Source organism: Ochotona curzoniae, unplaced genomic scaffold, assembly GCF_017591425.1.
Source record: "Ochotona curzoniae isolate NIBS_2020 unplaced genomic scaffold, NIBS_Ocur_1.0 scaffold_3223, whole genome shotgun sequence".
Lineage (NCBI taxonomy): Eukaryota > Metazoa > Chordata > Mammalia > Lagomorpha > Ochotonidae > Ochotona > Ochotona curzoniae.
The window spans coordinates 548,697-575,812 of NW_024467108.1; the positions used below are offsets into that span (position 1 = coordinate 548,697).

General features: G+C 37.6%; 3 protein-coding genes and 1 pseudogene across 3 annotated transcripts; all 4 read right to left on the minus strand.

The window, feature by feature from the left end:
* Window positions 1-2,930: 2,930 nt before the first annotated feature.
* LOC121145268 (olfactory receptor 52N2) lies at window positions 2,931-3,896 on the minus strand. Its single transcript, XM_040963998.1, has one exon. It carries the CDS (start codon window positions 3,894-3,896, stop codon window positions 2,931-2,933), a length of 966 nt encoding a protein of 321 aa, XP_040819932.1.
* Window positions 3,897-8,053: 4,157 nt separating this feature from the next.
* Window positions 8,054-8,906, minus strand: LOC121145269 (annotated as a pseudogene).
* A 5,489-nt stretch (window positions 8,907-14,395) lies between these two features.
* LOC121145270 (putative olfactory receptor 56B2) lies at window positions 14,396-15,430 on the minus strand. Its single transcript, XM_040963999.1, has one exon. It carries the CDS (start codon window positions 15,428-15,430, stop codon window positions 14,396-14,398), a length of 1,035 nt encoding a protein of 344 aa, XP_040819933.1.
* Window positions 15,431-23,046: 7,616 nt separating this feature from the next.
* On the minus strand, window positions 23,047-24,012 carry LOC121145430 (olfactory receptor 52N4). The gene has a single exon (XM_040964267.1). It carries the CDS (start codon window positions 24,010-24,012, stop codon window positions 23,047-23,049), a length of 966 nt encoding a protein of 321 aa, XP_040820201.1.
* Between the last annotated feature and the right edge of the window lie 3,104 nt (window positions 24,013-27,116).

Below are 27,116 nucleotides of genomic sequence, written 5' to 3' on the forward strand. Positions count from 1 at the left end.
TTATATTATAAAATCTTTGCATTTTAAAGACACTCATATGATTATTAACTGAATACTACTTGGAATTAATTTTTGCATGAGGATTCTTCAAAAAGTATATAGAAAACTGTAATTGAAAGGCATTCATTTCAATGCAAAATTTTTTGAAATACAGACATATGACTGAGTCTTTAAATTGATACAGAGAATACGTACTATGAAAAAGTTTGCATATATTTCAAATAAGCTCATATTTTGGTTATATTTGTAACTACCTTTAAAAAATACCCTTAAATATGAGTATGTCATGATGTCCTTAAAGATGATTTTTCAAAAATGTATTTTTTTAGGAGGAAAGGGAAAGCAAGAGGGAAATTGAGTACTAGATGTAGGGTGAAGCAGAAGAAACCAGTGTAGGTCTCCAACAAAGATGCAGGATCCCAGTTATCTGAGCCATTGTCTGGTCATCTGCTGCCTCCCAGTATCTGCACTGGCAGGAACCTAGGGTCAGGAGCTGGAGGTGAGCATTGGACACAAGCACCCCACAGAGGAAATGCATCTTAACCCCTAAGTCAAACGTTCACTCCAACTCAAATATTATAGATCAATATAATGAGATGATATGCAGCTTTTCAAAAGAAATAAAGAGACATGTATAAAGTGACTTGGAAGAATCACAATAAATGGTAACAGACATTTCTTCCCAGAAGAGAATTTGGAGAATGGAAATTCATGACAGCAGACTTTATAAACTTCTCTGTAATATTTTTAAGGCTTTATTTAGTTGAAAATCTGGGTAACAGAAAGAGAGGGGGAAGAAAAGAGGGAGGGAGGGGGAGGAGGAGAGAGAGGGAGGGAGAGAGAGGGGGAGAGAGAGAGAGAGAATCTTGCACTGACTGGTTCATTCTCAAATGACCACAGAGCCAGATAGCACTGTATTGAAAGTAAGAAGCTGGAACTCCATGCAAGTCTTACACATGCCTGACAGGGGCCAGAGCATTTTATCAGCCACTGCCTTCACTATTTTTGTTTATTTATTGTCTGAAAATCGTAATTTTTGGTAGGAACAGTCAACACCTTGAAAGAGATAATCATGAAGGAAGACACTATGATTCTCCACTCTATGCTTAAAGAATGACTGAATTCTGAGACAAACCTGGGTTGGTTCACTGAAGAAAGCGAACACACTCAGAAGATGAGGTTTCTGTGGAATAGAAAAAAGAGTTGGAGAAAGGAGGAGAGGCAGGAATTGAGAGGACTGATAGTGTTGGAAATCTGAGAAGGCCAGGAAAGTGACTAGTGGTGCAACAGCTGCTTCATGGTTCGGGTAATTCCTAGATATTTGCTAACTCTCACAGGTCAAGAGCAGTGCCCACCACATCCTAGTAACACCTCTGTTGACCTTTCTAGACATATATATTGTCCTTCTTCCTTTATATGTTATATCTGAATCAGTTATAGCGATTGATAGTGTTAGTTTAACCATAATATTTGCATGTGTCATTTGTTTCCAATTTTTGTTTCTCTTTCCTATAGAATACCTAAACATACCCCTTAAAACTGACCACAAAGTATTTTGCCCACAAGCTCCAATAGATATCAGTAACAATTTGCTCAGTTTTCATGAACTGTGTGATAACTTGTGTTGTGCAGTTAACTTTATAATTTTATAATAATCACTATGCTGCGTTTACATGCTCTACTAAACTTGCAGTTCACTCATGTTTTTGTGTTAATTTGTCTTCCTCAGGTGTATATTATGGAGCCATGGACATAGATGATACTCAGAAAAACTTACTGGCTAATACTGAGAGCATGTTTGTGAGAACTCAAGGAAAGAATATCTACAAAATGGATTTTCTACTGCCTGACCAAATGGAAAAGGGTTTCTTCAAATTATATGTTCATTATAAACCAGAGTCTAAATTAATAGCTCTTAAAACTGACATCAAATGTGGTTTATTCAGTTATTAGTGTGTAACAGGAACTATAATACATGCCTTTTGTCTTCATGGCAGCATTTAATCATCAGATATTTGTTTTGGGTAAATTTTTTTTCCACGTTTGATAAAGATAAGGAAGCTGAAATTTAGGGAGATGCACTAGCCTGTCCAAATTTAATCTAGAAATTAGGAGACAGAGGATTTAAATCTTGGGACCAAAATAACTCATGTTACAGTTTCCTCAGCTCTTTCCTACCAACTTTTCACTTCCTCCTTAACATATCTATTCCTTATCTCTCTTTTTCAAACATGTTTTGGCTCATACATCCCTGACCAGAGACTATATTCTGAGTAACTTAAGGCCAGTGACTGTATCATAGTCAACTCAACATCCATCTCATTAAAAAAAAAATCTAATAAACTAAAGTTAATGTGCAAACATATATATGGAATAAGATGACCAATTTGTTTTAAATGCATTTTAAATAGAGGTCCCCTTAATTGATGGCACAAAAATAATAATAAAACTTGTAGACATTTTTGTGGAAGTTGTCAGATATCTTCTAAGAAGATGCTTAGCAAACAATTGACATTAAAAATTGAGAACATCCAAATATTGCTTGTCCTAAAAATACTGAAAAAATATTTCAACACTGGGTACATGTTATCCCACTGTCCTTCACAAGAGGGCATCCTTGATCTGTACTACTGTGGCCCACAGTCATCCCAATGTTTTTGCTTTCGCTATACATGAGAATCTATAAACTTATACGAGAAGCATTAAGTTTCAAAAGGAATAGATTTTATTTTTATTTTTCATTCTGTGTGCTATGCTTTGGCAGATCTTTGCTAATATGAAGCATTTTAAAAAATTGTACTTGCAAAGATTTCAGAAAATCTACACAGAATGACATATTTGTGATACAATTTAATTTACACATTTCACGAATTTCTTTTTTTTTTTTTTTTTGTATTTTCTCTATCCCAAGCAATATATCCTGTATGTGATTAATGTGTTTTAATAAAGCCAGCTTTGTCTCCAAGTAAAAACTTGATTACACCTTCCCGAATCTGCTTGGTCTTGACTCCGTAAATAATTGGGTTCATAGTGGGAGGCAGTATCAGATACAGGTTGGCCACAATAATGTGTAGGTGTTGGGGTATATTGTGTCCTCCAAAACGATGCGTGAAAAAAGTGAAAAAAGCGGGGACGTAGGTGATTATGATGGCACAGATATGAGCTGTGCAGGTGCTGAAGGCTTTGTGGCGAGCATCTGCTGAAGACAGGCTCACTACTGCTCGCAAGATCATAGTGTAAGACACAGAGATACAGCAAATGTCAAACACCCCAATGAGGAGAGCAACCATCAGCCCATAAACAGCATTGACGTTCACGTTGCCACAGGATACCTTGGCCACAGACATGTGGTCACAGTAGGTGTGGGGAATGAAGTTTCCCTGGCAGTAAGGCAGGCGCCTAGTGAGGAAAGGGAATGGGGTGATGAGCATCACGCTCCTCAAGAAAGTGGCAAGTCCAGCTTTAGCAATGACGGGGTTGGTCAGGATGGTAGAATATCGAAGAGGGTAGCAGATGGCCACATAGCGATCCAAGGCCATTAACATGAGCACCCCAGACTCCATCCCAGTCAACATATGGACAAAGAACATCTGGGCCAGACGGGCATGAAAGTTGATCTCCTTGAGGTTGAGCCAGAATATGCACAGCATTTTTGGTACAGTGGTGGTGCACAAGGTGACATCGGTGAAGGAGAGCAGGGCCAGGAAGTAGTACATAGCCTGGTGCAGGGCCTCCTCATGGCCGATGAGGTAGATGAGCCCACAGTTCCCCACAACAGCAGTAGTATACAGGAGACAGAATGGCAGCGAGATCCAAATGTGTGCTTCTTCCAACCCAGGAACACCATTCAAGATGAAGGTTCCTGGTGTCAGGCTGGAGCTATTGGTCCCAGACATAATGTCTGACAGGAGGAAAGCATTTCACAGGGTTTAACAGCAATGGTTTTCTAGATAGGAGAGAGAGAGAAAGGCATTTAGAGATCAAATAAGAAAGACTGGTTCAGCTAATATGATTTGCAAATGCCATGAACATTCACTTCACTTTGATAATTGTGATTTTTTTTCAGTCTATCAGGAGAAACTTTGTACTATGGTATCTGAAGGCCATTAGACAGTCTTATCTCACTCAATGACCTATTGTGAATTTTATGTAAGCTACTGTCCTTAGCTTGTACCCCTCTACCTAGCACATGGCTTACATTCCATCACATCACCAAGCCCAAGCAGGACTGAGACAGACCGTCACCATTCAAAAAGCCACTCTGGCCTCTCCTCTCAGATTCTTCCCACACTAGGTGCATTTGAATCTTTCACTGAAATCACTGAAATTTATAGAATCTTCCTAATCCAACCACTCTTTATCAGCAATTTAGCTATCTAGTTCTCATGGCAACTAAAAAATTAGCACTTTAATTTGCCTTGAGGATTATGAAAAAAACCTGCATTTCCAATTTTCCAGTAATGCCCTATATTCCTTGCTCACAATAATACATTAGAATGTGAATTGTACTATCTGGGAACAAGCATGTTGTAATTACGGAGGATCCAGTATATCTGATACTTGAACTCCATCTGATATTCAGACTGAGATTTTCCACATTGTGGAGTTTCAAAGTAACCTCTCGACAAGAAGAAAAAACAAAAAAACTTCCAACTCATTAGAAACCTTAATTTTATACTGTTTTAATGAAGATTTGAATTCAGTTAGACACAGTATTCTTTACCATGAGTACTACATTTACAATCAGGAAACCCACGGAGTTCTAACAACCACTGCGTATACTACTTTATTTAAATATTATACTTACCTTAGTTACTGAATAGATAACCAGTATGAAGTAGAGTGTTACACTTTTTAATTACTACTTCTTGTAGAGGAAATAAAGAATAAAGTTGTATTTAAAAGGATTTACAGATAGAGAGGTGTTGGAGAAAAACTTTGTTAAATATTTCTTTTAAGAAGAAATTGAAAATGATCTCTAAAGCTCCATGCAGCAAAACTAATACCAAACACCCTTGGTCAACCTGCATAATTAGATACTTGGAGTGTGACGGGATAGATTATGGCTATGAAGCCACCAGACATAAATTGTTTTGACTCTTGAAGTTACTACTGCAGCCACTTTTATTTTCTAAAGTACACAAAAATCTCCAAGGAGCCAATAAAATACAAAAGAACTACATGATTAGGGTCTCTGGCTCCTAGCCATAACCAGATCTCATATAAATGATTCTTTCCTGGAAGAGAACTCTCAGATTATCTCTTCATAAATGTCGGCATATGAAGAAATCATCATCTCCTAAAACTGGACCAGAGAAGTTTAAGGGATACAATTTCTAGGGCCCACCACCTTTACGTAGATATCACAATGGAGTGAATGGGATGAAAGGAAGATGAGACAAAGTTCACTGGAAATCACACAGCAGGAAAAAGAGCCATTACCCCCAAAGAGATACATTTTAGCTCCGACCACTGTGGCTTTTGGTTCTCTTTCTGCCTATTCCAATGGGTTGTGTTCTGTTCCAGCAATATCTGCATTGTCCCCAAATTGGTATTTTTGAAAATTGTCCACTCACCTCAGTGCTAGGTACAATCAAATCGCCACACATGGCTGAGAATCCTTAGAAGTTTCTTGAAATCTGGGATGAAATCTTATATATGATGTTTTGTTTTCCCTGGGGGATAATTATCAAGTTGTCCCAGGCTGATTGAGTCTCCACAATTAGCTGTCACAATGGACTCTGAAACAACCTGGGGACCACAGACCTATACTCAGAAACTTGTAAAACACACTGAAGGACAATACTTTCTCCTCAGTGAGAAGTGTGGCCACCAAGTCTACTCTTGATAAAGTAGCATCTTTGAAAAAATATGCTTTCTTTTATTATTCTCAACACAGAGAAATAACCACCCAACAATGTTTTCTGTATTTTTATAGCTATTATGTATTCAGAGCTGTTCAAAAATAAATTTCAGCTGAAATTGGATTGTTCACACTGTTTCTCAATATTTTGTGGACATTTCTCATGAATTTTGTATATTTTAAAGAGTCCTTTAAATAAAATAATAGAAGAATAAAAGCATTCTTCTTAAGCGTTAAAACATAAGAAGTGTTTATTTTCAGCAGCAACCATATACTAAATATATCAATCACTGTTTTCCCCAAAGCTTCCAAACACTTCTCAGAATATTCTTCCAAATGTTTAAGTACAGTAATGAGTAATTATTTGAACACAATTTTAATCATTTCAAAGCACTGATGACCGCATTCTTCCAAATTCTGTGATTGTAAGAAACACCCATAGGTTTGTATCACATGTAGGCATATTTACTGAAGATTTGATAGACAAAATTAAAATTTTAATTTGAGTGAATGAAACTTTCTCTAGCAGCTAAGATGCCAGATGAGATGCTCTCACTCCTTTTTAGAGTACTTAGGATTGGCACTTTGCTCAGGTTCCTTGTCCCAGCTTCTCACTAATGCAGAATCTGGGAGCTATGGGGTGATAGCTCAAGCAGTAAGGTTTCTGTCACGCACCTGGGAGACCTGGATTGAGTTCCTAGCACACTTGAGAGCCAGTATAAGATACAGGCCATGCCTAGCTGGGCTGGGCTGCAACACCCAGTAATAGGAGCTGAGACTGTGGTAGGGCCATGCCAGACTGGGTCGAAGCAACCACTAGCATGCACAAGATGTGGGGCTGGGAAGGGGTCTGGTAGAAGAACTTTGGGAACCCCACTCCGCTTGAGAGCCAGGGTTGTGGTAGACTGTGCCGGGCAAAGCTATGGCATCTTTTGGCGCTTGTGTGCATTGGGTCTGATGGTGGACCACGCTGGGCTAGGCTCAAGCACACATTAGCACTCAGGAGAGCCCAAATGAATATGTGCGGGGCCAGGCTAGGCTGTTGTACCAGATAGGTCACACATGAGCTGGATCTGGGGGTGGGTCAGGCTGGACCAGGCTACAGCACCTGCAGGTGAGGACCGGAATGGGTGTGGGCCAGTTGGGCTAGGTCACAGTACCTGTGACTGGAAGCTGGCTGTGTCAGGCTGGGGCATAGCACCCACCAGTGTACATAATTTCTGAGGCTCAAAATGTGCCTGACAGAGAAATTGTGGTCACTTGCTTGCTGGGCTGCAGCTTCCATTGATAAACCTGAAACTAGTGCTGGACACATGTTAGGCTGAGCTAATTTGAAGCGCTCATGGGTGTGCATGAGAGACAGATGAGCTGGACTAGGCTAGACTGCAACACCTGCTGACCACTATAGTATATCTCCCTCCATATTAAAGTCGGTTATAGCAATCCAGTTCTGGCGACCACAGTTCATAAAATATATAGATTTTATTTAAGCATCTTTTCCTCTCCTAAATGGGTGTATCCAGTGAATCATTCCAAATTCTTATTGACATTAATGCCAAACATACTTCCCAGGTGGTGATGAGTCCTAGTAACCATATTCACCTCATCTTATATGCAAGTATGAGTATGGCCATATGAATCCAAATGACTGTCCCGGCAGCACAGCATCAAAAACAAGTGAGCAGCCAAAGAGCTCCCTGAAGTGCTGCCAGTTTCATATAAACAGAGCAAGGGGATGACAGGATTCATAGCATTAGCACTGACGTTCTGGGGCAGTCTATCACACTTTTCTATAACATGGACACAATCTGTTTGTGTGCATCTTCTGGAGTCTCTTTAGGCTGGCTAACTGATACTCTTCATTCTTTCCTATGTATTCCCCACAGTGCTTAGACCAAAGTGAAATAAGCACAAAAAGTTTACTTGAAATTACATGTCTTATTACATTTTGTACATCTATTCCAGAAGGACTAACTAAAGTTAAATTATGTAACAAATTTAATAGCTTCCAATTTCAGTTTTCTGGAAAATTTATTTAACATTTACATACTTGTTTCTTGAATTTTACAGCATATTATTAACAAGCACTGCCTCCTAAACTCGTAATTTTTGAATTTTATGTTGAGTCTTGGTCTATAATTTATATTTAGTATTAAATGTAGAGTAATATAGCATTGATTTATTTCATACTCAACATATTTTTTTCTCTAAAAGGCAAGTTGTCACTCCTTCATGGATTGGCTTGGTTTTCACTCCATACACAACTGACTTTAAAGTGGAAGATGGCAAGAAACACAAGAGACATAAAATGTGGCCATGGTGAGGTATGATGAGTTCCCCAAAGCAATGAACGAAGAAGTTGAAGAAGGCTGGGACACAAGTCATGACAATGGTATATATCTGTGATGTGCAGGTACTGAAAGCTTTATGGTGAGCATCTGTAAATGACAAGTTGGCTATAGCACAATCATGGCGTAAGACATGGAAATGCAAAAACATATCAGATCCCCAATTAGCACAGCAGCTATGAGACCACAGGTAGCATTCATCTTGTCTTTGCCACAGGATAGTTTGGCCACGGAGATATGGTCACAGTAGGTGTGGTGAAAAAGGCTACCCCTTATGAAGAAAGTAAATGGGACCAGCTTTAGTAATCACAGTATTGGTGAGGATGGTGGAATTACGTTGAGGGTAGCAGATAGTCACAAAGCAGTCCAGAGCCATGAGCATAAACACTCCAGACTCTATGCCTGTTAGCATGTGGATGAAAAACATCTGCACAAGACCGGCATGAAAGTCATTCTCTTTGAGACTGAACCAAAAGATACGTAACACTGTGAATGCACCCAGTAAGATCTGTAAGGGACAACAAGGCTGGGAAGTAGTACATGGGACGGTGCAGGTGCTCTTCATAGCTGAGGAGCCAGAGAAGCCAGCAACTCCCTGTTGCAGCAATAATGTTCATGAAACAGAATGACAAGGAGATCCAGCACATGTGGTTTCTAAAACGTCTTGACATCAGACTGGAGCTGATAGAAAACATGCTTTTCAACCAACTATAGTATTTGGTCTATAGTTTGTTTCATTCGTTTCCTTTATTTAGATTACCTTCAGTTTGAGTTTCATCACTTTCTAGGTAAGAAAATGCTGATACATAACACAACATTGTTCTTAGAATCTCTGTGTGGAGCTTTATGCCTGCGGTCAGTAACTATGTATCTTTTTATCTTAGGGTCACTTCTTTTTTATCTTTGTCTCATATGGCCTCTCCAACCACTGTTTCCCAGTATCATTTAACACAAAACACCCTTCCAGTAAAATTCTTTCCTCAGGTCTTCTTTTTGGCACAATCCAGTATAAAATTGAATGTTATTTTAAAATCAGATTAGAAATATCAGAAAACACCCAAACAGATTCTACATATTTATATGATTTATTTAATGATATTACAGTTTAAATAAATGATGTCATTATTACCCATATGTTAGTAATAATGTTGAATAGCACGGAATAATTATTCTTAAGTCAGTCTATTAATAAAGAACCAAGGGCACAACAGGGTGACCTAGCACCTAAAAGTCCTCGCCTTGCATGTGCTGGGATCCCATATGGGCGCCAGTACTAATCTTGGCAGCTCCACTTCCCATTCTGCCCCGTGCTTGTGACCTGGGAAAGCAGTCAAGGATGGCCCAACACTTTGGGTTTATGCACCAGTGTGGGAGACCTGGAGGAAGTTCCTGGCTCCTGGCTTTGGATGGGCACAGCACCGGCCGTCGAGGTTACTTGGGGAGTGAATCATTGGAAGGAAGATCTTCCTCTCTATCTCTTTGTAATAAAAATAAATAAATTAAAAAAAAAATAAAAAGCCAAGTTAGGATGAAGTCTGTTTGATACCAGAACGAATATGTTGCTGCTTTTTGTCAGTGAAGTATATTTCTTTTGTTTCAATCAGTTTTTCACTTGAAGGAGAAAAGCAAAAGAAAAAAACAGTGTTAGTTACTTGATTTTTTGCAAAGACATCCAAGACACATATTGAAGAACGGATAATTCCTGTAATAAGTAGTTTTTGCAACAGACAAATCCTGGGAAAACTGGATATTCACATGCAAAAGGATTGAACTATTCTATCTTTTACTGCGTAGGGAATTCAATTGAAAAGGAATCAAAGACTTAAATGTAAGGGCAAAAACTATGACACTATTAGAAAAAAAAAATCCAGCAAGTGTTGCAAGACATCTACTTGGGCTAAGATTTTTTGACTCCAAAATCATGAGCAATGAAAGAAAAAATTAGGACAATATTCTGGTGTAATCGATAGGCCACCACTTGTAATGCAAAAACCAGTGTTAGAGTTCACATTTGGGTCCTGATAGCTCCACTTCCAGTCCTAATCCAGGAAACTGATGATGGTTCAAATTCAAATATGGGAAGACCAAGACAGGGTTCCAGGCTAGCTTCAACCTGTCCCAGCCCTGTTTGCAGGCGCTTGAATCAGTGAATGGAAAGTTTTCTCTGTTGTGCGTGTGCTCCTTTTCAAATAGATGAAAATACATGAAAAACGTTAACACAAACAAAACCAAAAATTGACAAGAAGTTTGTTAAGCTAAACAGCAAAGAAAATAATCCTTAGAGTGAAGACATAATTGGAGAGAAATGTTTGCAAACTATTAATCTGACACTGGGTTAATAGCCAGAATATGTGAGTATAAGGATCAAAAAAACCCAACTGCAAAGTATAATTAATATTTACTTTGAGAACAGGCAACAGAACAGGTTTTTCACAAGAATGCAACTGGCCAAAATAAGTGAAAAAATGATCAACATCACTAGTTGTCAGAACCACAAAAATTAAACCCAATTAGTATGACTATAATTTTAAAAAAATAGCAAATTCTGGCAAGGCACAAAATGAGAAATTCTTATAAGGCTGTTAATGCAAGGTAATATCATCATCAAGGAAAAAAGTGTGAAGATTTCTAAAAACTGCAGAAATGCAGTGTCATTCAGCAATGCTACTAGTGGGTAAATATTCAAAGAAAATGAAATCTGTCAAAGACACATTTGCACTCACATGATATTTTAACATTATTCAAAAAGCCAAGATAGGTCATCAACCCAGTCATTCATACATAAATACATGTATAAAGACAATATGGTATGTGTATGCAAATGGAATATTATAAAAGAATGAAATGCTTTCATTTGAAGAAACTTAGAATTAGAGGAGTTTTTAAGTGAAATAAGTCAAGCTCATCTTTGTATAGATGTAAAAGCTAAAAAAAAAACGTTGCTCTAAAAATCGAGAGTAGGATCATGGTCCCTGGGTCTGGGGAGATTTGGAAGGAAGCCCCATATGCAGAGAAGATCAGTGAGCATCAGGAAGAATAAATTCAAATGTTTCTTAGAGCACGGTAAGGTAACTGGGATGAGTAACAATCATTATATATTTCAGAATCATAGAAAAGATTTTGAATGTTCCCAACACATTGTTTCAGCTGGTGTTTCAGTGTCTGGTCATTATATGTTATGTGCATATATTAGAGTATCAGAATGTGCCCCTTAAATCTGTGCAATTACTATGTGTCAAATAAAATTTTAAAAGCTTACAATGAAAAAGATGGTATTGTTCAGATAACATTTGGAAAATATTGATTCTGTCATCACTTCATAAGAATATGAAAATTAGAATCACAGAAACAATAAGAATCAGATAGTAATTTTAGGAATCATTGATAACAATATGCAATTTAATGGAAAAAATCAACAAAAATATGTATGTGGGTTATTTAGTTACTAACAAGATGTCATTCTGGGAGTAAAAATTTCACAATTAGGCAAAACTAACAAATGTTGTGAAAGGTCAACAGAGTGGTTACTTTGAGTTTATTGAATGGGATGTGGCATGCGTGAACCATCACATATTCTGAGAAAAACATTTTTCCTCATTTGAGATCTCCTTAGGTACTCCTTCTTCCTGGAAGTTCATGTGAAAATTCATCACGTCCCTGATTACTTATATGATTTTCTGTGCTTTTGTTATATTGCAATTAAGATATTGCTTAGACATTAAAGTATGTATATTTCATTTTATAAATTTATATAAATGTGGGGCCTCAAAAAATCTAGTTTTATGCCACAATGGGATATGTAATGCCTGTATTTAATTCTTGTGAAAAATGATTGGGGTATGAATAGCTTTCGAAATTGATTTATCTGTAGAGAAAATGATTTCTGGAGCACTTTATCCAGCCACTTTATTGGTTCACTTCCTGTTGTACTCTTTAATGCATAATTCCTACATATGACAAAGCTTTGAAAATACTATTTCAAATCACGTTCCATTAGTTTCAACTGACATAAACTAATAATATTCAAAAGATCATTTGACATTATTTTGGCTAAACAATGACATACCATATATTCCATTTCCTTATTCTTAGACATGGATTTTATTTTACAGACAACCAGTATATAAGTAGAGATCAATTTTATTGTTTTTTCCATTTTTCTAAATTGAGATAAAAGTTATTTCTAGAAGTTAGTCATTGACATAATTCTAAAAGGTACAACTGTGTGACTTGCAATATATATACTATGTGATTACAGAATATTTCCCTGACTTTGAAATGAAACTCCATGTATTAATTTCCTACATTCCTTGGCAAGAAATATTTTGCTTTTTGTTTACCTGGACTTAGCTTTTCTAGAGAGTCAAAGAGAATACTTAAGAAATAGTCCCTTGTGTCTATCATCAGTACTACATTTCTTCCTTTTTTAAAATTATTTTTATTTTTGATGATAGTTGATTAGGATGATGGGGGTCAGGAGCTACAGGAAGGTGGGTAAGATCACCATTTCTGCATTGTCTTTTTATTTCCTTCTCGTATCTGGGGGAAATGGAAGGCAAGTAGAGAAACCACACCCAGCCTCCCAAATGCCTCTGCACTCTAGGATGGAGAACAGCCACCCGACACCACCCCAGGGTCCCTGATGTGGGGCATGCTCTGAGAGTCCTGCTCAAGAGGCTTAAATAGCTCAACAGTTCTGAATTACTGCCAGTCTCACCACTCTAAGCACAACAAAATCACTCCAATATCCACTGGTTGATATAATCCACCCCAGAGTCTCTGTTTACCCAGATATTTACTGCCAACACTTCGCTGGGGTAGTTGACCAATTTGTTCTGTCCTCTGTCATGGCACCAAGTGTTCTCCGCAGGCTCCAATGGATTGCCAGATCTTCCATGTGCACCTGGATATGCTGTCCACTGCTCTGTCTGAGCCACTGTGGAGGCCCAGCTTGGACCCATGAAATCCACCGTCAGATCATGGAACCTGCAATTTTTTTTTCATGGATAGGGTGCTGAATCCAGCTTTCAAAGTTCGTGTATATTACAGCACTATTGACTTTATTTCATTCACTACAATTTGGTCTCTTATTTTCTATTACTCATGTTACAAAATTTTAACCTGTCAAATTTAGTATATAACAAAGTTTAACATTTAAAACATGGTTTACACATTAGGTTTACAACATGATGTTGTATGATACATTTAGATAGCAAAATAATTACCATGATGAGGCTTATTAACAAATCTGTAATCATTTAATTACTATTTTGGATGAAAAATAAACCCTTTTACCCATATGCAACATTTTGATGTTAAGTTCTTTGCTGTATGGAGATATAGTTCCTTCTTCCTAGTTTTAGACTAACAAGATGACTTAGAATAACAGTGTTCAACCTCTTCCTTGAAAAGCTGTTTTGAACATCAACCTCAGAGTTGAACGCTATATTGCAGGAAATTTGTCTATCTTTCTGTATTGTTGCCTAACTGCTTTCCCACAGCCATTGTATCCATAGTACCAAGATGTTTTCCATTGTGTCTATATTCTTGTAAATATTTGCATTTTTAAGTTAAAACTGTTCCCCATCACTGTCATTCTCTTAAGGTATTCCTATTTACACTTATGGGTTCCATGAAGAAATGCAATATCCACATATGAAAAAGTACGGTCATTTTAGGAGGCATGGTGGTATAGTGTTGTGGTCATGATGGGATTAGCCAAGTGAACAAAGAATAATGATGCTATTGAGCATAGGTTTATGTTTTTGTTTCATTGGAATATTTTCTTAGAAAAATATCTATTTGTATCAATTGGTCATTAAATAGATGTGACACAATATAAAGAAAATGATAAGACTGTAAATTTAACTCCTACTTTCTCAGCAATTACAGCAAATGTCAGAAGGCTAAATTGCCCAGTTGAAAGGAAGAGACTGGCAAAAGCTGGCTGTAGTCATTAAATTCCACATTTTTATGGAGGTTCCGTATAAAGCAAGTAGTGAAGAAAATGAAGCATATGTCCACTTGTACTGAACATGAGAAAAAAGAGCATCACCATGCTACTCTTGGTTATGAAAAAATTTTGCTTGCAATCCAGGAAGTCCACATATTAGTTCCCCTCCATTTGTTAAGCATCTGTTGATGCCACTGAAAAGTTGATATGGGCTCTCTGTTTCTTAATTTTTCACCATTTGCCAAAGTTGGAGAATTTAAGCATGGATATGAAGAAAAAAATACCAGAGGTGTGTGGGTGCTGCATATTAGTTCTTTTTAGTGGCCTACCCAAACATTTTATAATGCCCTGCTTGAGCTCTTTATTCTTGAGTGCATAAACCATTGGATTGAGGGCAGGAGGAATGACATTATGTAGAATATTAAGTAGAACTGGGACTAGGGGAAATTTCATTCCTCCAGCATGAGTAATAGAAATCACAATAATGACAGTGTAAAAGAAAAAGATTAAGATGAGATGGGATGTGCAGGTACTTATGGCCTTAGATGCAGCTTCTACTGACTTCAGCTTCAGCACAGAGTGAAGGATCAAGGCATATGATAAAATAATCAAGCCCAGGTCACTTCCCATAACTGTCCATGCCAGAAATATCTGGTTGACACTGTTGATTTTTGTGTCATCACAGGCGAGGCTAATAACACCAAGGTTAGAACACAGACAGTGATCAATGTGGTTCTGAGAGCAGTAGTGTCTTTGAGCAGCAAGCACAGGCACTGAGATGGGTACAAGGCAGTTTCTGAGAGCCATGAGCAAGTTGACTTTGATGACAAAAGAATCAGTAATTATTGATGGGTACCGTAGTGGTTGGCAAATAGCTACGTATCTGTCTATAGCCATGCATACAAAAATGCCTGACTCCATAGCCACAAAACAGTGGATGGCATACATCTGAGCAAAGCACTCAGGGAGACTGATGGCCTTGGCATCAAACCAGAGGATAGCCAAAATCTTAGGCATGATGGTGGTAGCCAGGCCCATGTCCACCACAGCCAGGATGCCCAGGAAATGGTACATAGGCTGGCGCAGTGCTGCCTCCTTGTTGATGACGATCAGGATGACAATGTTGGCACTGAGAGCCAGGAGATAAAGCAGGGTCAGGGGCAGGGAGAGCCAGTGTTGCCAGCTGTGAATGCCTGGGAAACCCATCAGGATGAACTCAGAGACCTGGAAGGTAGAGCTGTTGGAAACTCTAAGATCCTGGACCATTCTTTTCTAGGGGAACAATATTCAGTTAATATTATTTCTTGTGCTTTAAATAATTTTATTTATGGGATTGATAAAGGAAATGTCTACACTTTTATTTCCATAACAAACAAACAAACAAACGAACAAACAAATGAAGAGCTTAGTTGGCTAATTTACTGTGACAAATACACCAATCTGAGATATCAGAAATAAGGGAAGCTGAGTGTGCTTTGCAGATTGTGACATATATATCAGACATACTAAGATGCAAGATGTTAACTATAGGATAAGCTGGGTGTAGATCATATAGTAACACTTTGAACTATTATAATTTTTTGTTTTGTAAATCAAAAACATTCTGAAATGAAAAGTTATTAAAAATACACAAGCCTAAAAATAAAATATGGCTATCTTCTTAGAACTATATCTATGGAATAAATAAAATCCATTTTATTTGCATTAATAAAAATGAAAAATAAACCAAAATTTTAACAGAGTACCAAGTTATTTATTTTTTCAAGTTATAGACACTTTGAGTTGTTATATAATGTTTTATATATGCATAGCTTTTGCAATACCAATCATGATAAATAAATGTATCTCTTCAAATGTTTAATATTCCTATGTGGTGAAAACATTCAAAATTCTTCTAGTTCATTCTTTTCTTATAAGATATAAAGTATATTATTATGTATAGTAACTCTGCTGTAACCAGAATGTCAAAGCACCTTACTTGTATCTAGTGATAATTTGGAACCCAGTGATTGATATTTTCATTCCTCTTCCTTTCTTCTCCGTATTCTTTGGCAACCACTAGTATACTCATCTTCTACAAGCCCAGCTTTTTCAGACTCCATATACTGCTGGTAGCCTTGACAACCGCTATGGGAATGCTGCAGAAAGAATCACCCAGGATCCTAAGACTGTGGGGAGGTTCAATATCTTCATTTTCTCATCATATCATTTACATTTTTGAGATAACCTTGATAAATTTTTTAAATGTAAAAATAAAGAAGTTAGAGCTAAGAAAGACAATCCTGTCCAAAGAGCAAAGAGGTGAAAAAGAACAACTGATGCTTACCAAGGTAAGAAAAGTTATAAAATTGTTGGTTAATCATAGAATGTGTCAGAAAGATAATTCATATACATTGGTAAACATAATACTTAGAGATTACAATTGCTGATTAAAAGAGCGTCTTTTTAAATTGAAAGAGTATTTGATTAAAAGAGTTCAGATTAAACTTAAAGAAGACTATTTGAGAGAGATGGTTTTAATACAAAGTTTGAAAACATAGAATGTGTCATGTATTCTTATAAAATCAAAATAGATTAAAGATGTCAACTTCTGATAGGAAAGTTATGTTTCTGTTTAAGTAGTAATTACAGCATAACACAAAGAACTACTGGCAAGATAATGCAATGTTTCTAAACAGCCTGAACTTAAACACACACCCTTCAGAAGGAAAGGAAATTCAAGTGGAAAGTTATAAATGCACAGATGGGATACTTTTCAAATGTATCTCTTGAAATAAATTAACAAATGTTGGTAATGAGACAGATCTGATAGTACCATTGGCAATTTTGTAACAAAGTATTTAAATATAAATCTTCATGCAAGAAATTCAATAAATGAGAAATAACAAAGAAGTAATATCATAAAGAATTAATACCATACAGCAAAGCACAAAAATCCACAATGACAAAAGAAATACAACTTTTTTGAGTAATTTAGCAAAAGTTTGAAATTATAGATGGACCAAATATAAAATAAGAGTTTTTGCAGAAATCACAGAAATAGTAGAAAACAACTGGACTCTTAAAATCATAAAATAAAGTTAAGAAGTTATTAAATAAATGTATAACTAAGTGCTTAATTATAAATAAAAAGTACTTATTAATTAGTGAATGGATCACTTAATATAAAGAGTTGTAGTAGATAATTCCAGATAAAAAGAGCAGAATAAAAATGAGGTACCAAGTTATTAGAATTAGTAAAGCATAATTGCTCTCTAAAATGAAAGATTCATAATTTAGAATCATATAATACACAAAATTTAAGAAATTTTTGAAAGCAAACAAAAATAATAATTTGAGACATGACATTTATAGAAAAAGTTATGACAATAAAGAAGATAATGAAAAACTTCTGATACAATATTGAACATTTAGAAACTATGTACAATTTTAGAAAGTATAAAATGTAACTGATTGAAAAAATAAATAACTTGAAGTTGGAAATACAGAGAAAATATTCAATGACTTGATCAGACCAAAGCGAAGAGCCAGGAATTTCATGCAAGTCAGCATGGCGGGAGCCCAGGAACTACGCAATCTTCCACTGCTTCCCAGGCAAGGAGCTGGATCAGAAGTGAAGCAGCCAGGACTTGTACTTCTAGCTCTGTCTTGCTGGTGTTGCAGGCAGCAGCTTAACCTGTTGTACCACAGCCTCAGCCTTGCAAGTATGATTGAATCACAATTAGTTGTAATTTGCTTCATTAAAAATGAAACGGAATAAATGCATTGTGCAACCAGGAAATAGATGAGAAATTTCTGCATATTTTGGCTCAGTTTTGCAATAAAACTATAATTATCCCAGATAAAAGCTTTAAAATATTTTTAACATTAATGAAAATATGGTAAACTAACATAACAGAGAAGCATTTGATTCCATTTATAATTTTAAAAAAATCAATATATTTGGGCCTGGCATGATGGCCTAGTGGCTCAATCCTGACTTTGCATGTGCTGGGATTCTGTAACGGCACAGGTTCCTGTCCTGCCTGCTCCACTTCCCTTCCTGCTCCCTGCTTGTGACCTGGGAAAGCAGTCCAGGACAGCCCAAGGCCTTGGGACCCTACTTACACCCTCATAGAAGACCTGAAAGAAGCTCCTGGACCCTGACTTCGGATCAGTTCAACTTAGGACATGTGGTCACTTGGGGAATGGACCAACAGACAGCGGATCTCTGTAAATCCTTCTCTCTGTATATCTGCCTTTCTAATTAAAAAAAAAACTTAAGAAATATGTATATAGTGGTCACAAGTATGGCATAATAGGTTAAGCCAGCACCTGCGGCATAGGCATCTTTTATGGTCTTCAGTTCCAGTCCTGGCTGCTCCATTTCCATTGCAGCTTGCTGCTAATGTGCCTGGGAAAGCAATGAAAGATGGGAGAAGTGCTTGGCGTTCCACCCACGTGAGCGACCCAGGTGAACTCCTGGCTCCTGGTTTTAGCCTGCCCCCAAACTGGCCACTGCACCCATTTGGGGAGTGAGCCAGCAGGTGGGAGACTAGTTTCCACTTCTGCTTCTCCTTCTCTGTAATTCTGCCTTCCAAATAAACAAAAGCTTAAAAGCATCAATAGAAACCTGTTGGAAAAAAAGCTTCTTAAGGAATATTATGTATGAAAATATTATCTGCTGAAAAATGGGGAGTACTTACTATCCCGATTACTGTTTATTATGGTGATTATGCTCCAAATGCTAATGGATTATTGGGGAAGAAAATTAAACTGGTAGCTAGCTTTTAAAACATAGTGATCTGGATTGAAATAATAGAAAACTTTAAAATATACCTTTTAACACATGAAAAACTAAGCAAGAACCATATAGTGCTTTTTTTTCTCGTAGAGAATTGTGTTAATTTATCCATTGCTATGTGCTAAACATGCAGATTTCTTGACAGTTAGACCAAAGAATATTAGTGTTCTTTCACTTCCACAGTTTCCCTTTGAATATCAGAGACACAATTCAGCAAAAATTCACTTTGGATGAAAATGCAGCTTTATGTGGCCCTATCAACTTGGGCACTTGGCTTAATCTCTACAACAATTGGTTCTATGCTATAAAGTAAGATGCTTGATTTTCAGTTCCTAGTGTTGTGTTCTAGTGTTGTGTTAAGGTTACTAAAGTGCCTAAAATCTTTGCCAAATGACAAAAAGAGTAATGTTTCAACCTGGTTCTATGTGGTTATTGCCTTAGGATGGTAGCTGTCAAGGCCTGATTAAGGAAAGTGCTCATTAGAAGTCAAAATGCTAATGGGTATGCATAGAAATTTAATAGAGCTGGAGAGCTATGATTTATAGCAGAGCCACTAAAATAGGATGTTTGGAGAATCATCTGAAGAATCATTAGGACCCGAAACATATAACAAAGCATAATACGAAAAAATAATGAATGTGATTCTAAAGAAAACTGTCTGTTAAAATACTTCAACCTAATTTCATGTGTTTGAGCATAATGGTTATAGAATACTGACCATTTTTCCACAGCAAATTCTGTAACATGTTCAATATTCAGGTTAATTTGCTTGGAGTGCAAGGTCACTGAGAATTATGATGCAAATGTTTGTAACATAACTTTTATGAGACATCCCCAGAATTTTACAAATGATAAGTAGGATTGGCTCTGGCCACTACCAGGTACTTACTGTGAGGATTTTTCTTAAGTAAATTGACCTTCAATGTGAGTTGGTTGACAACTGTTGGAGACGGGCTCTAGGATTTTATGGCCAGTGTAGAGAATCTTGGGGCCTGCTGAAGTGGAAAGAAAGCCAGTTCACTAGTTATAAATTCCAGGTCAGTCCCAAAGCAGAAAACCCAGGGGAGAAGGCAGGGGCGGGAGGATGTATGTAATCAGAGGAAAGTACTGAAATCACATCAGATAGCTAAGATCTTAATTTAGGTTTGGTGGATCTAGACTTATTAAACACAGGCATAAAAAAGAGATTTAAATAAAGCTTTGGAGACAAACTTTCTCTTTAAAGAAAGCTTGGGAAAGTCTTTTTAGGGGAAAAATAAAATGTGAAGCCATTTTGAGTATTAACTTTTCTCAAGATGAAATTACACAGCGATTTTTTTTTTGCTTGTATTTTTAGGATTTGTCCGATTCTCTCTTTTTAAAAATTTCTTAAATGAATATATAAATGCTTTAAAATGTTTTGTTTTTGTTGTTGCTGAAAAGGCAGATACACAGAGAGAGGAGACAGAGAAAGAACTTCTGTCCAGTGGTTCATTCCACAAGTGGCCATAATGGCCAAAGCTGAGCCATTCCGAAGCCAGGAGGTTCCTCCAGGTCTCCCAGAGGGGTACAGGGTCCCAAGGCTTTGACCCATCCTCCTCTGCTTTCCCAGGCCACACAGGGAGCTAGGTGGGATGTGGAGCAACCAGGATGTGAACTGGTATCCACATGGAATCCCAGCGGATGCAAGGTGAAGATTTAGTCACTAGGCTGTCATGCTGGGCCCTGTCCAGTTTTTAATAAGGAAAAACACTTTAAAAATATTTGGGTTGGTAAATTCTAAAGCAAAAACTGTGGTGAGAGGAAAATTGAGAAGCCACCAAAGGGCTAGAGTCTTGGAGTTCTTGACTAAGATAGTCTGTGCTCCATTCCATGAAGGAAAAGGGAGACAAGATTCTGAACTCTGACAGGCTGTGGTGTACCCTGATTCTCCATGGATAACTTGAGGAATCTCCTTCAGAATTTAATCAAGTCCTTCATCCCCTGGCCTAGCCTCACACAAATATTCAGAACTCAAAACTCCATAGTGTTTTATAAATTTTCATGACTTAAGTTTATTAATATTGATGCATATTTGAATTTCATGGCGTGTTTATGATGCACCTTCTCACTAATACTAGCCAACATCAATTCTTAGTACTGTCATTGTGGCACAGCACCAGTATCCCAAATTAGTGCTGGTTCATGTCCCAGCTGCTTCATTTCTAACTCAGTTTCTTACTTACCATCTGTGAAAAAGAGTAGAAGAATGCTCAAGTGTTCGGGCCCTGGTCACTCAAAGGGGGGACCCACTGGAAGTTCCTGGATTCTGTTTGATTCATGCTGGCCATTGTAGCCGTCTGGTGAGTGTCCTGTGTGTGGAAGATATCTCTCTGCATCTCTCCTCTCTTTGTAACTCTGGCTTTCAAAGCAAATAAAATAATTTTTTTTAAAACAAAACACTTATTCTCGAAGGGCTGGCAAAGTGGCTCACTGGGAAATCCTCCACTTTGCAATGTGGGCATCCCATGTGGGTGCCAGTTCTGGATTTGTCTACTCCACTTCCTGTCCATCTTCCTGCTTATGCACCAGGAAAGCAGTGGAGGATGGCTGAAGTCTCTGGACCCTTTTGCCCACATGAGAGACTCGGAAGAAGCTCCTGGCACCCAGCTTAACATTGGCATGGCTCTGAGCATTGCAGTGATTTGGGGAGTGAACCAATAGATAGAAGACTTCTATCTCTGCATTTACTTCTCTCTATAAATCTTCCTTTAAAATAAAAACAAAATAAAAATTTAAAAAATTAGTTCTTGCAACTGATGCTGTGCCTTAACATAGTAAGACACCACCTTCACTGTTGGCATTCTATGAGTAACAGGTTTGAGTGCCAGCTTCTTCAATTCCAATTCAGTTTCCTACTAATATACCTAGAAACTGGTGCTTGGGCTCCTGTACCCTTGTGTGAAGACTTGGAATAAGCTCCTGGAAGACCAATCTCTACCTACCCTCTACTCCCAGAACTCAATCTTTCAAATAAATACAATTGACTTAAAAAATGTCTCAATCACCCAAAATTGGCATTAATAAAACATTTTATTTTACTATGTAATAGAATAAAATTAGAACTTAATAACATACGTGCAGTTAGCTGAGAATTTAACATACATACTACCAAAATAATTTGTGGAGGAAGAAAGGAGAATCCAGAAACAATATACTGTAATTAAAGAATTAACTGATTAAATCTAGATAACACATTGAAAGCATGTCAAAATAGTTTGCCTGGATCCATCATGGCAGAGCAAAAGTCTGGCCCTCTGAAGGCCCACAGACCCACCTCCACAGACAAGCTTGGGTCTACCACCAACTGGGACAACAACTACTGTGTGAAGCCATCCAGGGATTCAAGCCGCTGATTAGGAGGACCCCTACATTCAGACCCCCACCTTTTCATTGCTACAATGAACTCAGCTGCAGGCCACCACAATTCTGGGTCTTCTTTTATGCTATTGGTCTTTTAGTCATCACTGTCTGAATGTTCAGTTGTCTTTCTTTCCCTGAATCATCTCTGATCCATCTTCAATTACTCTGCTTTTTCTGTCCATTTTTCTTACTGGCTCTAAAACAAAGTCTGAGCATGCCATGGTAAAGTCTCCATGCTCAACCCTAACTGATTTCAATATTAACATGGAACGTACCTACTAGAACTCTCACCTGGTACCTCCCAGGATGTATCAGGAGGTTGGAATTGTAGCAGAGTAGGGACTCACATGTAGACAGGTACTCACTCTAGTGTGGGACATGGGCCTCTCAAACAAGATCTTACGACTAGATCAAATATCTGCCCCAAGATACTTCCATTTTACTCAGTCTTCTTTTGGGTTAGTTTACAGAAAATTTGGTTTAGTTATTGTACTAGTTCTTCAGAGGAATGAGTAGGTGATGCATTCATAGAAAGCTTTGTAAGCATGAGAGTGAAGTACAGCTTCTCAAGGCATATGCTGGGTTTTGCATTGTTCCACAATCTCTTTTTATGTGATCACACTGGAACTCATGGAAAAATTTTACCAGTTCCTGCCTAAATGTAGAGATAGAAATAGTAATAATATTACTTGTCTTCTTACTCCCGGCAAAAGTCTTCTTATATGCCATGGGATATTTTGTCCTTAGAAACAGAAAGGATCCTTAGGACACAGTCTCGAATCTGCTTGGTTTTCACACCATAGACCACAGGGTTCATAGTGGGAGGAAGGAGCAGGTAAATGTTGGCCACGATGATGTGGCACGATGGAGGGATAATGTTGCCCCCAAAGCGATGGGAAAAGAAGGAGAAGAAGGCTGGGCTATAGGAGAAAACAATGGCACAGATGTGGGCAGTGCAGGTGCTGAAGGCCTTCTGCCGAGCGTCTGCTGAAGAGAGGCTGACCACTGCCCGTAGGATCATGGTGTAGGAGATCGTGATGCACAGGATATCAAAGCCCCCAATCAGGAGGGCTACCATCAGTCCATAGATGGCATTGACCTTGATATTGCCGCAGGATAACTTGGCCATAGACATGTGGTCACAGTAAGTGTGGGGAATTGTATTGCCTCGGCAGAAGGGGAGACGCTTGGTGAGGAAAGTAAAGGGAATAATGAGCAGCACTCCTCTGAGGAAAGTGGCAAGTCCAACTTTGGCAACGATAGGATTGGTGAGGATGGTTGAGTAACGTAGAGGGTAACAGATGGCCACATAGCGGTCCAGGGCCATCAGCATTAGCACCCCTGACTCCATCCCTGTGAAAGTGTGGATGAAGAACATCTGGACCAGGCACTCATCGAACCCAATTTCTTTGAGATGAAACCAAAAGATACAAAGTGCTTTAGGGATTGAACTGGAACACATGACCAGGTCAGTAAGGGAAAGCATGGCCAAAAAGTAGTACATGGGCCTGTGCAGGGAGTTCTCGTAGTGGATGAGGTAGAGGAGTCCGCAATTCCCAACCAAGGCCACAACATACATGGAGCAAAACGGGAAGGAAATCCAGATGTGCATGTCCTCCAGTCCTGGAACTCCATTCAAAATAAATGAAACTGGGGTCAAGTCTGTTTTATTTAGGCTTACCATGATCAGTGATAATCATATGACTTAAAACTTCTGCGGGTTTCCTAGGAAAAGACAAAAATAATAAAAAACATAATTTGTAGTTGCTGCGTCCTGTTTCCTCAACATTTAAAAATTACATAACATTTTAATGGCCAAATAATTGTTTTATGAATGTTCAAAAATAATCTGGTTGATTAATTTTTGTTCATGACTAATTTACTGCTTTATTTAACCATTTCTTCAGGAGTAACTTATCATCATAGACACTAATTCCATATTGATATTTTAAGTCTCTCAACCTCAAAGACTCATTTTCAAGCATAGTTGTCATGATTTTCCTAGGAGTGCTATTGCTACAGTATCTTATTTAATTATATGCATTTCTTGATGAATATGATCCTATGGAAGGTGGATTTATTATAACTGATGACTTTATTACGCCCATTGATATTACTGATGATCAACAAACATGATATGGATTTTCAATCCTCCCTAATTAGTACTGGTGGTTTTTCTTGATATAAAGCATTTTGGAATTATGATTTATTGCTTCATCGGGCTTGGTGAGTTAAAGTTGATGAAGCTTGCGATGCAGGCTTTTCGCTCTAAGGACTCTCCTGTCCTTTTGTGTATCAGGTCTTGCATTTGCAGGAACACTTTTGAATTTTTTATCAGCATAAGGGTTCCATCACAATTGGGTGACAGGTTATGTTGCTAATAAGGCAAATGTATCAACAGTACCAGAGCATTTCAGCCATTGTCCTCTGGAATTTTGTGTTTTTTGGCAAAAAAAAAAAAAAAAAAAAGAAAAGTGCATGAAAAAATAACAACTTTCAGTTTTCTATACATTCTAAAGACATTTATTGACTTGACCTCAGGAAAATTTCTTCATCTAATATTTTTCATTCAGTAATATCTTGACATACCCAATATTTCTTGCTTTCTCATTTTTTCTCCCTGATATTTTACATTCCTTTTTAAAAAGATATATTTTTTTTAATCGAAAAGGCAGATTTACAGACAGAGGAGAAGATACAGATAGATCTTCTGTCTGCTGATTCACTCCCCAAGCGGCCACAACGGCCACAGCCGAGGTGATCCAAACCCAGGAGCCAGGAGTCTCCTCTGGGTATCCTACATGGGTGCAGTGTGCCAAGGTTTGGGGCCATCCTTTGCTGCTTTCCAAGGCCACAAACAGGGGGATGTATGGGAAATGGAGTATCCAGGACCTGAACCTGTGTCCATATGAGATCCCGGTACATGCAAAGCGAGGAGTTATCCCTGGCTTTATATTCCTATAATAACAGTGTGGAACTCATTTTAGTTGGATTTCAGTGGCTAAACTACATGTGTACAGGGTCCTAAATGAACATTGGACTATCAAAATGAATGTGAATTGTTAGTGATAGGTGTTTGGAGGATTGTGTAAAAAGAACTATTTAATATCTATTAAGAAAGGGAGACATGTTGTCAGGGAGACACATTTGTGAACATAATATCAGGCAGAAAAATGAACATGGAAAGCATGCAAACCAAAACAGTAAAGTCTGCGAGAATGATGGGAACTAATATGTTAATCTGTTCACATCACTTGAGGGAATGGGTCACACAGAATCTAATACCTATCAGACAATAAGAATTTCCTTGAAATTGGAGAATAAATAAGAAGGCATCTTAAGATTCATGAGTTGACTTTATGGTGACCGTAAAGTTTAGAAGTTAGGAATGGGACCATGATCTTCTCTGTTATCTCAAGGAAGAGGAAAATTGAGATACCCTAGTATTTCCCCAATAAGAAGGAAAAATAGGAATAAAGTACAGGGAGTGACGCTGATCACAATAGCAGGTTGTAATTTACCTAGTCAGCTCCAAAGCAAAGAGAAATCTAGGTGTGCCTTGTGACCAAGTCTGCCAAATAGCCAACTGGCTGTCATTATGTGTGGTTTCCATTGTATATCAGACTGAGTTTCTGGAGACGCTTTCAGAAAAAAGGACAGGTGTTCCCAGACCTGAATGAGATCAGGATTCTGACAGACCTGAGGCAAAAAGCAGCTCTCTCTCCTGTTTGCTGTCCCCTACCTGCATCTCTGCTATCTGTGGCATTGTGGCACGCACCCTCTACCTCTCCAGCGCTGCCTCCACTTTCCTCACTCACACGTAGCTCATTCTTGCTCATCCTTCAAGCAAAGCTCTCACTTGGGACAAGGAGAAGGATTCATGGTCTGCCATTAAAGCTAATTGTCCAAAGAGTTCACTTCCAGGTTTGATAAGCTTTTTCCGTAGCACAAATCACCAAAAACATTCAAATTCATATCCTCATGTTGTTAATACAAAGGGAAAATGTCAAAACAAGAGTTTCTCACTATTATACTGAGATCATATAACATCTTATAAACTGACTTTTTCGAGTCTCCATTTAAGCTAAATGGACTATTGATACATGAATATTTTGGCTTTGGCATTTAAAGGAGTGCATTAATTTATATCTGAAAAAATCCCATAAAACTAGATCTTTTCAATGTTAGAAATATTCCTTAAAACCCAAATTACAAACATGCTTCTGTCTTTCACACAGTAAATTTATAATCTGTATATTAATAATCGAGCTATTTTACAGCTTTATTTTTCAGGTTTATTACATGTGTCATTAAGATAAAACACATTTTAAAAATTGTGTATATGCATTAGCAAGATCTGGAAAATTATTTTAACTTAAAGCAACATTAATTTAATGTGTAGCAATTTTATGTGAACTAGTCAATAATGTCACTATGATATACCACTACTTAATATATTGAACAGTATCTTTTAATTATGCTATTTAATCCCTGATTAATGCAATACATTGCAATGTAAATAATAGTGCACAATTCTGTAGTTTTTCTTGACATTAAGATATATGGAATGAATGATGTTAATCAGTGCTTTAATTTTTTCTGTCTGGAAATAGTTAGGTATCTCTGGCAAAAAATGTGCTGTGATTATGACATGTCATCTAAAATTTCATAGAAAATATATATTTTGAGATAAACTGTGCCTAGGTTTTAAAACTTTTGCAGCAAATGAATACATTTTTAATTCTATTTTATCAAGAACATTTTCTATGTGTCAGAAATGGGCAGAGA

Bases quoted from the DNA above. Each gene is read 5' to 3' on its own strand.
- LOC121145268 (XM_040963998.1), bottom strand. From the start codon at position 3,896: ATGTCTGGGACCAATAGCTCCAGCCTGACACCAGGAACCTTCATCTTG.
- LOC121145270 (XM_040963999.1), bottom strand. From the start codon at position 15,430: ATGGTCCAGGATCTTAGAGTTTCCAACAGCTCTACCTTCCAGGTCTCT.
- LOC121145430 (XM_040964267.1), bottom strand. From the start codon at position 24,012: ATGGTAAGCCTAAATAAAACAGACTTGACCCCAGTTTCATTTATTTTG.